The sequence below is a fragment of the Synchiropus splendidus genome, chromosome 8 (assembly GCF_027744825.2).
Source record: "Synchiropus splendidus isolate RoL2022-P1 chromosome 8, RoL_Sspl_1.0, whole genome shotgun sequence".
Lineage (NCBI taxonomy): Eukaryota > Metazoa > Chordata > Actinopteri > Syngnathiformes > Callionymidae > Synchiropus > Synchiropus splendidus.
In genome coordinates, this window is record NC_071341.1 from 18,036,335 (window position 1) to 18,051,540 (window position 15,206).

At 42.8% G+C, this 15,206-nt stretch overlaps 1 protein-coding gene across 1 annotated transcript; it reads right to left on the reverse strand.

Moving 5' to 3' along the window:
• Nucleotides 1–1,440: 1,440 nt before the first annotated feature.
• On the reverse strand, nucleotides 1,441–13,905 carry capn12 (calpain 12). The gene is made up of 21 exons (XM_053872991.1): nucleotides 13,518–13,905; nucleotides 11,321–11,390; nucleotides 10,869–10,987; nucleotides 8,898–9,031; nucleotides 8,638–8,809; nucleotides 8,495–8,578; nucleotides 7,593–7,678; nucleotides 7,443–7,520; nucleotides 7,213–7,373; nucleotides 6,299–6,567; nucleotides 6,056–6,135; nucleotides 5,596–5,718; nucleotides 4,681–4,717; nucleotides 4,354–4,425; nucleotides 3,564–3,609; nucleotides 2,694–2,755; nucleotides 2,404–2,472; nucleotides 2,022–2,100; nucleotides 1,821–1,937; nucleotides 1,694–1,746; nucleotides 1,441–1,625 (listed from the first exon to the last, which is right to left on the reverse strand). Exons 1-21 carry the CDS (start codon nucleotides 13,704–13,706, stop codon nucleotides 1,599–1,601), a joined length of 2,127 nt encoding a protein of 708 aa, XP_053728966.1. The 5' UTR covers nucleotides 13,707–13,905; the 3' UTR covers nucleotides 1,441–1,598.
• Nucleotides 13,906–15,206: the final 1,301 nt, after the last annotated feature.

The window sequence follows — 15,206 nt, forward strand, 5'->3', positions numbered from 1 at the left end:
GAAAGAAAGACAATATTTGTAATTATAATATATTTATTTTATCTATATACATACACTTTAGCATCTTGATGTCATTAATAGTTTGACTCAAATGAACTCAGCAGAACAGTAGGTGGCAGCGTTCTGTAACTTGTTCGCACAACACGCGCCAAACAAGGTAGATGAGGAACTCGTCCTACAGCACTCTCTTTACCAAGATGTTCGGTTACCTGTTTTTAAGCTAATTTGTAGACAGAGAGTCTACAAACAGTTGTATCCCCTGGATTTAAGAAGAAGAAGAAGAGGGTACACACAGGGGGCCACATCCAGACAGTCACTTAGAAAAGTGTAAAACATTGGAAAACCTTTTTTTTTAAATAAAAAAGGAGTCGACAAGTATCCGCATTCACAACATTTTCCACCTGATGATACATGTTCGCATTATTTAAAGATATGGAATAATAATGAATGCAAAGTCTTAAATGATATTGTCATATATAGTAGGCCATCAAATCGGTGTCAGTTCAGTCTGTCAAGAAGGTGGCCTGCAGGGATTTTTAATGTCCAGCAGGTGTCAGTATTCAGTGACACAGTATCAGTGCAGTGTGTCATTGTGTCGAAACGCTTTATGATGCCTCATTTACCCATCACTACAGCTCACCTGCACAAAGGACACGTTTTTATGCAGGCCACGATCTGCTCAGTTGCTCACCACCAAGTTTATTCACAGAATGACGAGCGCCTGAGAGCGACAGTATCTGTGCTTCCCCACCTAGTGGTCAAATTACATACCTGCATCCAGTCCTATTTGATTCTGGTTATGAATGTAAATGTCATGTTATAAAAAAAAATCTAAAATATATATATACACGGGGGTGTCAAATTAAGCCTTAGTCCCACAAAAGCACTCAGCGAGTGCAGTCCTCTGCCAAGCAGCTCATCTCCACGCTCTAACAATCCTTACTGTTATTGTTCTACAGGTAAGTTGCAGGTCTCTGGTATGAGATGGCTCAGTTGAGAGATCCTTTGCTGTGGCTCCTTCACCGACACAGACTGTTTTCACACGAGCAGAAGGTGGTGTGTGGGGATAATTATCATCTGCAAACGTGCGTGTGTATTACAGGGGGAAAGTGAGACAAGACTGTTACTAGACCCAGAGGGAGGGGGACAACACGGTGCGGAGCGGACGCAGGGAGAGAGGGGACGCACTGGAGGAGGGGTGAGTGTGTGTGTTGACGCTGTACGTGGCGTCAGAGTGATAAGAATAGAGTCGGTGCGTGTAGCGCTGCTGAGGCATCACCCTCACACCCTCAGTGGGGCAGACGGGACGCGCTGCCACTGTGTTTGTTGCACAGATTCTAACCCGTGACTTCATGGATGAGTAAACCTGCAGGGGTTGTGGTGATATTTTTAGTCATTTCCTTTTCCTGCTGTTGAATTGCAATTACGAGACGTTCGTATTGGTGTGACCGGGAGCGAGTGGGAGGCGGAGATTTGGGGAGCGGTGGATTGATGAGATTGATTTATGAGTTCACAGTGAGACGTGTTTTATTATCACAGAGAGTAATACTAGGATTAAAATGATGACATGTTGGGCCGACTTTTGAGTCCACGTGTCCTCACAGCGTCAGGAAATGAAGCAGCCACTGCGGAGGACAGACCAGGTCAAGTCAGGTGGAAGGCAGTGAGATGAAGACAAAAGCCTGACACTCACAGCGTTGATGCCTTTGTCCTTCACCTCCTGACTCGTCTCTGATTCATACAGCGCTGAGGATGACGGACAACAACAACAAATCAATGTTGTTTCAACTGCAGTGTGAGCGTGAGACTTCATGTTTTACCGAAAAGCTTGCGCAGTCTGACGACGCAGGACACGAAGCCATGAAAGGGCAGACTCTCCTCACCAGACGCAAACCTCTCACTCAGCAGCTGGACCACCTGAGCGTCACACTGCATTCCTGTAGCACAGAAGCCAAAATGCCGTGTTACTGTCTGTGTGTGTGTGTGTGAGAGTCTCCGTTTGAGTGTGTGTTGCCACAAACCGTTGGCCTGAAGCGCAGCGCCAAGCTCGAACGGACTCATGTTTCCAGACGAGTCCTCATCAAACCGCACAAAGATGGACTTTAAGAGATAAAGCAGCGTCAGTGGAGCGATCGTTTGTTTGTTTCGCTGTCTTTGTGAGGACCTCTCTCATTGCCAGAACCCTTTCCCCAGCCTCTCACCCTAAACCCAAAACGCATGGTTAACATGAACCAGGACTCTGAACCAAACTGAAACCCAGTTTTAATGACTCTTATTATTTTCATCCTAAAATTGAGGTTTGACAAAAATGTCCCCTCGAAGTAAAATCTCCCCACAAGTAGGTGGGTTTCCAAGAATTGGTCCTCACAAGTATAACTGTAACACACAGACACACAAAAGCACCTGCAGATTGCGCACGCTGGCCAGCAGGGACTGAGCTTGTGTTTGGTCAAGTCTGGAGCGACCGTCAGTCTGTGGAGCAGCTAAGGTGGTCTCACCAGGACAACAGCGACACAAGCGGAAGCATTTGGACGTCTCATCCACAACACCTTACAAGCGCATTAAATAAATTCTTGAGCAAGCTGATGTCTGCTTGTGCAAGTGGTAAGCAGGTATTCAGTCAGACAGTCTAATATCGAAACTGGATCTGTAGAAGAGCTGCAAGACAAAGATGGCATACAATGGTAGGATACATCCTCCATGAAGATGAGCTGTCGGCAAGTCTCCAGCGGCAGACGGCGTTGTTTCTCCAGAACTGAAATCAGAATTAAAGACAGTTAAACAAGTCCAATATAATTCCCGCTCTTGACCTCTGTGACCCCGCAGATCTCGCTGTTTAGTCTGCTACTGAGCTCCATCTAGTGGTCAGCAGTGGTACGAACAGGAGCTTTTTGCTGCCTCAGTTTTTAACGCGGGTGTTCGGGCAATTGAATTTACTCGGAGGCCACAGTGGGACAGAAGAAAAGGACACTTTATTGTTGTCATCATTCATCATTTGTGTTGTGAATCAAATATGCTTTTAGTAGATTGTCATAAACCAGTAGTAGCTGTTATTTATATTTTTATTTATTTTTCATTTTATTTTGGATCTTCATGGCACATTTTTGTTATTTATATATTTATTGGTGTGGGATAATATTTGTTTGTCATCATTTCATGAACTGACTTATTTATTTATGCGTCGATTGATTTTTTTTTTATGTACACGGTGTCACCAAAAATGTAATTTAGTCACCTTTATTACCTTTATTACCTTTATTGATGTTTAAAATAAATGGGGGAACAAGAAACTCAAAAAATATTTCTACTGCTGGAGACTTCTTCAAGGAATATAATTTGACTATACATTAAATATAAATGGACAAATAACAAGAAGAATAGTGAGCAAAAGAAAAATAGAACACTTGACACATGGATGTCAATTTGAACCTGTTCTGTTTATCAATTTGCGAGTTTCTCCTTAGGACCAAGCAAATACAGGCAAAGGGCCACATGTGGCCATAGGACCACATTCTGCCCATGACTAGTTTATAATATAAAACAACCAAAACCTGAATTCTCACCCGAGTTCAGCAGCTCCATCAGCTCCTTCACGTCCAGCTTGTTGTCCTGCAGGGCAGAAAAACAGCCCCAGATGAGCAGACGCTCGAGCAGGGAGGGGTCCTGACATTTGCTGCCAACCCATTCCACATTAGCAGTTTCCCCAATTAAACTTTAATCCTCAGGCCAAACCAGTAAAATGCCAAAGGGTTTGGACACCAATTAATGAGAATGTTCATCTCACTAAATCAATAACATCACTTTTAATAGAAAAGGAGCGGGAATAATCAATCTGCCTTCCAGCTAACCTTTTTATACAGGCACCCGATTGGTGAAACTATTCATGCTCCACTTAAGGGCAAATGTCTCCTCAGATATACAAAGTTTAGCAGGGAGCACCTTCAGTGTTGGCTGCTGGCACTTCGGAGTGAACACCTGGGTGGGAACTGCACGTGTCCAGGCAGCGTAAACAAACCATTCAGGTAAAAAAATACAAGCAGAAAACATAGAAAAATAACGTGGGTGACAATGAAAACACCACTATTTTTGGGTTTTCAAGCCAAATAGTTCCTAGTTACTGAACTGAACATCTGACAGCTGCAGAATTAAAGCATTTCTCGTTACTTTCATGATGCGTCACTGCAATTCTAGCACCCGACTGCTTTCCTTGTTCCCACTGAGCTGGTGTTACTGGGTTTACATGAAAACTGTGTTCATGCGAGGGCATTGTTAGTCTCATGAAAGCGAGACATCGCGACTCATCTGTGGAACAGAGCTATGAATAAGATAAATCAAAAGATGTAAAAATGTTACAGGTCCAGCATGCTCGTCGAACATCTTCTGGATTTCTGCTTCCTCCTGCGTGGACACAGGAGCTGCCATCACCTGCAAAATAAAAAGTTACTGGACCAAAGTGTGAGGAATTGAGGGAAAATATTGGTGAGAGTTTCAAGCTGTGTTGTGTCATGATAGACAGATTTCTTATGTGAAAAAAAATGGCAGCGCTATTGACCAAGATGAGTCAGTCAAGTCAAATTCTATGCAAAAATATGGAATTGTTTTTTGTTTATTTCACGGTCTCTGTTAAAATAGTGCAGAGAGACCAGCAGAGACGTTTGGATGGATAGTTGGTGAACCCACCATGAGGATGCTGGAGGAGCAGGTGAAGTCCTGATTCCTGAGAGACAAGATTTGGTTAATGAAGTCTTCGAAGAGATAGACATTTCTTCTCTTATAACACTACAATCTTTTGCGACCAGCCTAGTAACAGAGTTGCCATTTTTTATTTTGGCCCATGAGCCTTCACGATAACACATGAAGCTGAGAGCAAAATGGCATGAGACCAATGATGAGGAGTCACAAGACTTTATTATTGTTTGTTGATTTAAAAAATATATATACTTCAACCTTCTGGTTTTCCTTCTCACCTTAATGTCTGAGTTTTAGCGGAACAAATACACATCATTTTACAGCATCTTTGAATCCAGGAAATCTAGATACTAGATCAGAAGGAATTGATATATATATATATGTATATATATATATATATATATATATATATATATATATATATATATATATATATATATATATATATATATATATATATAAAATTTCCCACTATCCCAGTAGCACCTGAACACATCATTCCTGATCCGCTTCTCCAATTGGTTGATCTTCACCAACGTTGCAAATTCAAAGTTTAGTCACGGAGGAAATGTCAAACATCACTTCCACAATTGTGGATTCTTACTCATCCGCCTAAATGAAAGGAGGCGGTTAAAGATTTTTTCCGGTTGGATAAAGTCAGGTGCTGTGAAGGGAAGGCGAGGCAACAAGGGATTCACGCTGAGAAACCCAGAGGAAGTGAATAATTAAGTATCGGTGACGCAAACACACCCACTTAACATTTACACTAAGTGGTAGGAGAATGGAGGTATTAGGACAATTGGCAGGTTGGAAAGGTATAATTTCTGTTAAGTATGACGTCTTTTGCGTGTTAGACGCGTGACTCTGTTCCGCGGCTTCTTCCTGCTCAGGCTGAACCCGTCTCACCCCAAAGTGTTGCCCGTCTTGGAGAAGATGCGGACGAAGAAGTCCCCGGGTTGGTTGGGTCGGTAGGTAGAGGGCACGAGCACGTAGTGACCCTGCTCCAGGTGGACAGTTCGCCGCACACCCCTGTCACGAGCGGCAGGATTTTAATGAAAACCACATGCAACGACACAAGAACTGCACGAGAAAAAGCAGCGAGTCATAAACAAAACTTTTCATTTGGACAAGAATGCTATTATTGACAGAAAGCCAAGGATCACAAGTTGTCAAAGTCAGACTATAAGTTGCAAAAATATCAATTAAGGTTTTTACATGAACTGAATGCTTTATGCAAAACATTGAAACAATTATCAATTTTGGGGTATTTCAAGGGTCTCAGGATGAACATTCTAAATAAATCAAATGCAAATAAATAAATGCCCTTTAAATTGAAATTCATCATAAAAATCTGTCAGCATTTTACCTGAGAGCTTTATATTTTCCAGATCGACCAACAGGACGATTTTTGGTGAAGAAAGTTTGGTCCAGACATGTTCCCCGCATCTACATGGATATAAATATGAATATTCATATTTTTGAGAGCTCTATGGTGAGAAATCCTGTGGAAAATCCCATGATGCACTGCAACAGTCTCACCTCCGGGGGAACCTTCAAGGAGGAAGCAGAAACAGGAATAAATATTTGGATTGAAATGACTTGAAAGGACAGAACTTCTGACCCTGTAGATGTGGAAGCCAATATACAGGAAGTGGACTCTGTCTCTCCGCCTGCGGTCCTTCTGCAGAAGCTCCACCAGGACAGAGCACTTCTTCTCCTTTGCCTTCTGCTTCTCTGTTTTCTTCACTTCCACTGGGTTCACGTCAGCTACATCATCATCATCATCGCCCTCATCCTCCTCCTCCTCCTCATCTTCCTCATTGGGCTGGTCCTGCTCTGTGAGGACCAACTCAAACTGGGGGTTCTTCCAAAATGATCCTAAAGCGACAGAACACAGAATGTTGTCAGAATGGCGTTTTCTAGCTTGGGTGTTATGATAAATACAATACAATGTATTGGTGTTATCATTAATCATTTGTGTTCTAAATCAAATATTTTGTGTTGTAAATCATTTTATCATTTTATTTTGAATTTTCATGGCACATTTTTGTTGTTTATATATTATATATTTATATACTATATAATATATAAATTATATATTTGTTGGTGTGGTATAAAATGTGTTTGCAAATTGTTGGCATCTTGTGATTTTAAAAAAATGTGTTTTATATACAGGATGTCCCCAAAATTTTTAATTTAATTGCCTACTAATTTCTATAAAATGTACTTGATATTTTTTGCTCACAAAAAATACATTCAAATTTACTTCTACTGTTACTTTTTTAGAATTCTGAACGTTTAATTTGATTTACGTTTTGTAGAATAAAACAATTTATGGCTAAAGTAACTCACTATCAATGTGTCACCCCAGAATGATTTTTTGGGAAACCCAGCTATGTCACATAGTCCGACCTGAACCACTGTTGTGTTCTTTAATTTCAACACCATTCAATAATAAATGTTTTAGTGAAGACTGAATCAACACAATGAAACAGGAAAGGCGTTGAACATGTTCAGCCGTACGTCTGTTCCTGCGGCTTCCTCCAGCTGAGCTTCCAGGAACCCAGGTGCCGTCATGCTCACTGATGCTCCACAGAGAGGGGCTCCCCTCTTCGTGGGAGTCGGGGTTGACACTGCAGAGCTCCAAGATGTCAAACAGGCTACTGAAATCTGCCACGTTGATCCTTGAACACAGACAAAGAGTTTGAACGACAACATGATTTCGGTTTGTGGGACAGCGTGAGCTTGTTTACCAGAACTCTCCATCCTCTTTCTTCTTCAGTTTGATACGCTCTCTCTCTGCCTCGTCCACATCGTTCCACTCATTGCCCCTGCAGTCACGCGTGAGAAAGCTGGTGTGACAGCGCAGTTTTGTTTTCCACAACCAAACGCTGGTTTCTTACTTGTCACTCCATGGTCCTGTGTACTCCACAAACCCCCAGGGATTCCTCAGCCTCAGCAGCAGAGTCTCCGTGGCGGCATTCCTGATCTGTTCATCATGAACTACTCACATCAATGATTCACACAACAGCTATAACTTTATGATCAGCAAAGTGCCTTTTGGTGCTGTAAGCAGCTGTACAGTAAAAGTTAGCATCATAACCACCCTCTCATATAGACGGTGTTCATGCGTATGTCTCTTGTGCATGTATTTTTAAAATTCATACATTTTACCATGATCCTCCTCGAAACATCAAGCGACATAGATAGAAATGTGTGCGCCATTTACTTCACTTATATATTTTTTTACATGGCTCATGCCACCAATAACGTGGCCCCGGTCTGTGTGTGTGAGCGTCTCATCTTCACTTCACTGAATTAAACTGACTTCACCACCATCATCAATGAATAATAGGTGAAACACATGCCATATGTTTAGTGAATGACAAAGTGAAATGTGGAACTAAGTCATGTAAATCGTGTTGATCGTGGATCTGATGACGGTCCAAGCCTTAGGACCGCGGTCGACATTGAACGTGCGCCAAGCTTTGCCCCCTGGCCCCTGACTTGGAGCACGTGCAGCGTTAAGTTTATTGTTTATGTTTAAAAGTTAAACGCAGGTCAAAGTCTTTGAACAATATTTTGTCATTTCGCCAGAATACCTCTTACTTTTTCGTCTTACTTCCTGTATAAACAACCATCTCAATAGCAGCTTGACAAAAATCGCAGCCAGTTTAGCAGCTCATTTTAGTGAAGAGCCACATGAAACTGGGGAAAGGCTAACACTCTTGATCCAGATGTTCATGTTTCCTCGCATGTGTCTCTCAAAAGGATAAACTCCCATCAACTGCAGGTCTGTACTTGCCTGGTCAGTGTCTGTTATAGAGTAAGCGTGGCCCTTTATCAGCCCAGTGGACGTCACTTTTCCGACCTCACGATAGCTGGTGGCCTGGAGAGCAAGGAAAGGCTCAGGACCCAGCTGTGAGTGAGCGCAACTCTCATGTGTACCTGGATGAAGCAGCTGAGCAGGCTTCCTCGGGCAATGGCTGCTGTCATTAACCTCCAGAGGACCCGCGGGGTGCGAGAGGAAACCGGCAGCGAGTACGCGATGCCTCCGGTGAAATCCTCCATCCCCTCGGAGATGTTTCCCCCCTTCAGGCTCCCATATGATCCGACTAACCTACGCAGCAAAGAGGAGTGTGTGTTTGTGAGTGCAGGACCCAGACATGGCAGCGCAGAAGAAACATATGCTGAATGTGGAAACTGACTTGGCATAGGCTTTCTCCACTAAAGCGCTCCAGTACTCGTTGCGAGTGTGAGAGTAGCTGAAGAGCAGACGGCCTTCTCGTGTTGGCAGTCGGTCATCCACCACCACCTCCACCCACTCGCCATACTGCCAGAACTGAGAGGAAGAGACAGGAGGGGAGACGAATGTGACGACAGGGATGAAATACAGCTGACTAGGCACTAGATTCTCAAGAATGGTGAACGTTTAGAACTTCTAACCTAAATCAGCGCCTCCTCTGAGCGAGTTTCAGTCACTTCAGTTGAGTCCAGGATCGATCAATGATGCAGCAAGTACACTGCACGGACGACCATGAACCATGCACAGTGTGATGTCATCAACACGCGACAACACAGACATATTTTTCAGATTCACACTTACGCTTTCAGCCTTGTAAAAAAACGTTTTAAACATTTGAAGTGTTATTTAATAATGAAAACATAAAAAGTGACCATGCGATGCAGGATAGCGTAGCATCGCCAGAATGTACCACGTTGAATAGCCAACTTAGTGTGGATGGACTGAAAGACTTAGTTGTAGCGTAGTTCATAAGTAACACTGTGAACAAACAACAAAAAAATACACAAAAGCAACTGCACAAAAAAATGAGAAGATTGTTGTGAGCATGACTTCGACTTCATTCATTTCAATTGTTTTTTATACTTTAGGAACTTTCATACCTGAAAGTGAAAAGTGCCTCAGAAAAAAATCTGCAATGGCAAGAAAGATTTTATAAAAAAAAAAAAAAAAACTAGGTACACTTATCCTTCCATATAAAAAAGTGAGCAGTTCATGTTCCCTGGTCACTGAAGAATCAAAAAACAAACCTACTTTCCAAACTAAAATCGATAAATAAAAATAAAACATGTCAGTTGTTGGCTCCATCTTTATCTGCAGCTCAGTAGTGCGAGACTTGACTTTCTTTAACTTGCTTCTACATCTAAGCTGTGAAATGTTTTGCTTGTTTTCATCTCTGAAAAACACCGTCCACAGGTGTGCGCCGGCCACATGAGGCGAGTGTTATTTGGCGGTAATTGTGTTTGCTAGTGCGGACCACGGCAGGTCTGCACTGGCCTGCTTGTGTGTGTTTATCCCAGGGGACTTCTGCAACTGCAAGTCTGGACCATTCTCACGTCACCCTGACATGGCAGAATCAGGTTCTTTCCAGCAAGTCAGGTCATGCCACATTCTCCTACATGGTCTCAGAAGATTCTCGTCTGCACGGTAGATAAAGCGTGTTGCTAACACAGAGTATTTTATCTCTGTTTCTTAAAATGTGTTTTTACTGTGGAAAGGTAAAGTGAGTCCAGCCCTGTGAGGATATGTTGTTGTCTAACTGGGAGGGTTGAAGTCGGAGAGATTATATCACTTGGTTCCCATCACTGAGGAAGTGAAGGCCTCTTGGCTTAGGACTTCTCTGAATGCTGCAGGAAAGACGGCCTGACGTTACCAGAATGATGTCACCCGCAATGGTGAATCGATGCTTGACCACACGTGGAATCTAGTGTGAGACACTGTGTATGCTCTTGCTTCTCTTGGTTGCCATGTTTGCCTCACTTTTCTTTTCACCACGTTTCCTTCTCTAGCGAACTAAGATCCAACTCTTTAGCCAGACTTCCCAGAGGCATCTCAGCACCTCATGTTTGGTAACTGGCCCCGACAGGCTTGCCCACATTTCTGGAGCTCAGTCATCAGCAGTATTTAAGCAACCCTGGCTATTCATCTCTGTGTTTTACCGTTGCAACATATGGCTGCAATTAATTGTATAACCAGGCAACTCCATTAATCTGAAAACTCTTCCACCAGCGTGTCGGGAGGAAATGCAAGAAAGAAGCAGAAAGAATGTTTCTTTGCTTTTTGCTTGTTTTTCTTGCTGGTGCTGGACTCAAACAGGCCTGCGCTGGTTTTATGAGGTTGTCATTACCTCAGCCTCTCATTAGAGAAGGTCACTTACCCTGAAATGAAAGATGCCGGCGTATGACTGAGTCAGCGATTGGTTGGATGGAACCACTTTGACAAAGAGTTTGGGGTGCATGGTGAGACAGGAGAGCGCCGCCAGCAGCCAGCAGTTACCTGCAGCAGACAGACACTGACACTGAAAACAACCGTTACAATAGGCAAAATGAAACTGAAAGCTGAATATGCTTCAGTGCTTTTCCACGCATGAAGAGTTGCAAGAGAGAGATGCGTTTTCTTTCGTGTAGAACTGAATCTTCAAGTGCAGCACAAACAGGAAACAGACCTGCAGATTCTCAAGGCTTTGGGGGTCTGATTATGAGACACTTCTTTTCCAAATCATTGTGAAACTGACCCAGATGGAATACTAAAGACAAACCAAATGACGGGTCCCTTTTGTTTTTGACAATTTAAAGTAATTGTTTCCATGATTTCGGCAGATGTACTCACCCAGCTGACCCTGGCAGATGTCGGTGGTGCCGGTCGTTCCCTCCACAAACACAGCATTGTCACCGATTTCCTTTAGAAGAGTTCCCCAAAAAAGGACGCGTTAATGCAAGCCATGCTTTTTGTGTATTTTGTGGTCTGTTGCAATGTCTTTCTCTTTGGGACAAAAAACCTCCTGCCAAGCTAAACCCAGTCCAGGAGGTCTTGGACCTGATGAGGAACTTATCAGCAGCAGAACAAGCTTGTTCCCTCTTTGCCACTTGAATGTTGAGCACAAAATAGTGTTGACAATAGCTTTGAATTCATTAATGTTAAACAGAACAGACTGGTGACTGCTTCTTGCCACAAACATGCAAGGGTTTTTTAAAAAGAAGAGACAGCACGACATTTCCTTGAATAGACGGACAAAAGCTTTCCTTATGTTTGTAGACACCTCTGTCGCTGACTTCAGTCCTATACGTTTTCAAGCCAGTCATGTTGTCAACCCTGTTGAAGCATTCCAGAAGACCAGTTCCTGTTGCTTTGTAGATATGGTTCTTATGTATTGCATATGGGATTGAAGACTATATTGCAGTATGGAGAACTTGCTCAGACACGTGCCAGTTGTCACTTAATTAAAGAAACAAATCCATAATCCAAAAACCAGTATACGAGAGGCAATCTAGAAGGGCTTCACCTGAGTTCACCTCAGCAATAAATGTGCAGAAGAGCTCGCAAATAAAGAAGTTGCCTGCCGTTGCCCTGTCAATGAACTGCCCGCTGCAGGTCTTCCAAAGCTTGACTGTCTCTTACTAAAATCCAGTCAAAGCTTTCTACTGACAAAATAAATATTGAGGGTCATCACCTGACAGTGAGGTGTAAATTAAAAAAAAACACACGGGAACACATGATAATGAATTTAACACCACAACAACATTTAACAGAATACGACAGAAATATAGTCAACTCATCCCGTCCTCTGCAGTCTGATCTCAAGACCATGACTAACATGATCAACGCTAGCCTGAGAGTTGACTCAACCCTGAAGCAAAAAAAAGATCAGATCATGTTCACTTAATTTATATTTAAATGAAGCAAAGTTGTGTCTGATTTTGTCTTACAGTGAACCAAACTGTTGCACTTCCGGTGCAATTCTCCCGCTCAAAACATGTCGAATCTGTAACATACGCATAGTTCGGAAGCCTCAATAAAGACATACATTCAATACCTAAGACAGCATGAGTTGCTTGCGTCACTTGATGACGTCACTAGGGACCGCCGAGTGTGAGAAAGTGATTATTTTTAAAATGTAAGATTACTCATAGTGAACATCACAGCTTGTTATCGCCGTGTTCCAATCACTCTGGTAGTTGGAGCCTTAATTGTAGATGGAACGTTGAGGTGAGTCACTGAACAGCAAGACCAGGAAACTATTTAACACTGGATTCACAGCTTAAACAGCTAAAAATAAAGCCGGTGTAACTATCAGCAAAGGAATGAGTGGGTCTATGACATCGAATGTTCTGTCTGGAGAATTTTTCCACGGCAACCGTGAATCATTTTTAAATTCATTCATGGGTGTGAGAAATCAATGTGTCAAGACCCGGGCCCATTCTTTCAAATGGCCCTTGAAAATGAGATTCATCAGTGGTTTAAAAGTCTCAAAGGGACTCAGACAGTTGATATTGAATATTCTATTATTTTGACACTAAACAAAGAGATCATTTCAATAAAAACTCCTCCAAAAGAATGAGTTGTCGATACGCCAAGTCTAATTCCTGCTAAAGATTGCTCCATAGAGGGGCCAATTTGCCCAGCTCACAACACAAAACATTGGAAAAGTATTGTTAAAATGTTGACACTGGAGATGAGTTTGACACCTCCGCTCAATAGGATTGCAGGGAGCTGGAGTTTAGTTACATATGGTGACAGGCAGGTGGCACTTTAGTTGCCAGTCAGAGATATATGTGCTTTAATGGTGTAAATAAATACATTATTATTATTTAAATTGACAAATTAACTTGCTGCTCCTCAACAACATTAGACTGAAAATATCCTGCTGTGTGTTCTGGATGGAAGCCACTAACTGTAGTCTGCAGAATTCCCTCACTCAAGGTGCAGCAACAAAGTCTAAGAGGTGTAAACACAGTCCACGTGACAAGCGCAAACTCGCATATGCAAATGTTGATGAACAACAATTTAAGGTGGATAATAAACTAACCTTTGGTCTCTTCCAGGTGATGGCCTTCTTCGGATCAGATTCCTCAGGCAGCCCGATGGACTCCTGCACAGCTGGAAAGGTTGGATCACAGAACAGCTGACCGGACTTCAGACACTCTTCCAGGAGGCTCCTGAAGTCCTGGTCCTCGAACCGGATGGGGTTCTCGATGCTGCCCAGTGGCGCCTCCATGTTCGAGTAAGACAAGACGTGAGAGCGTTTCAAATGTTTCCCCGTGGTTGGTGTTTAAATAGAGGCAGATCCTGATCCGGGCCACGGGAGCGCCTCCTCGCCTCGACCCAGCCCTGGACGGTATGTAGAGCGCCGGCGGCGAGGAGAAGCAGAAGTCGCGCTAATGACACGATGCCAACAGGTTCTTTGATCCCGCTCGTTCAACGTCCATCACCACTACCATCCGACATACCGACATGGCTTCCAATTACTCCCCCAAAAATGTGAAAACTGTTGAAATATTTTCACTTCTTTGCACCAAGGCAGCGCCAACTAAATGGAGCCACTGTGTGCGTTGAAGTCTGTGAAACTCTATATTAAAAGACAACGTCAATATTAAAAGACTATGCATTCGCATTAATAAACATTTAATAATGTGAAGTTTGAAAATGAAATGTATAAGTAGGTCAAGTTCCAGTGAGCTGTCGCTGGGTGGCAGCATTGGCCGCTCACAGCAACAACAGAGCAAGAGGAGCCTGACAAGGAAGTCAACAGAGACTGCGCGGGAACTGTAAGTAATGGCTTTTAAATAAATTTATTTTATTTATGAATCTGAATTTATGGTCAACTTCAAAACGAACTTGGACTGTTTGGGTGATTTTAAAATTTAAAATGTTAAATTTTAAAATGTAAAGGCCTCTAAAGATTACGGTGTTTATAATAGATATCAAGTTTTTATCATCGGTGTTGAACCATTTAACTTGCTACTATGTCTCCCACTTCCACTACTTACGCCTACCATATCACACTACAAGTCCCATAATGCACTCCAACGGTTAAAGCTGTTGTGCAACGTCAAGGATAGTTACTGGAAACTCTATAAATCTCTGTATTCTTTGGTCACTGAGACAGTGTTTTATATTTTCGAGTGTAGGTTCAAGAATAATCCAGTGGGGTTTCTCTTTGTCAGTGTTAGCCACCGGGGACAAACAAGACACAACAACATTTCTACCTTCCTGCTGTTTTGCTGCCACATCTTCTGCAGCGTTCCCTTGATAGCAATATATCAATTCACCACAAGGTGTCACTGGTCTTCACGCAACAGAATTGCATTCTCAGTATAGCTTTAAAGAGTGTCTGTTGGCCCTGTGGCATCTTCAGCTCACACCATCTCAGCTGGCCATCTCTGAGGAAACGTTTACATTCACGGTGGACTCAAAGCCACCACCTTCTTGCCGTGAGGCTGCTGCAGCACTAACCGCTACATCCTCATATAGCCGGGAAAAGCTAAGATAATTACAGTTTATTGAATGACAGGGGAATAAATGTTCGTGGACAACTTGACCCATGTAAAGTCAAACAGAGCTAGACCTAGCTAGCCTTGTTTCTAACCCGAACCATGTGCGACCCTGGACAAATGCTCCCTGTTTGGGGTTTAAATCAGCCAGAACAGGTTAACGGAGGCTGATCTTAGTAGTGTCCAGAAACTCAGAACTGTTTACTAACAGAACAGACTCACTT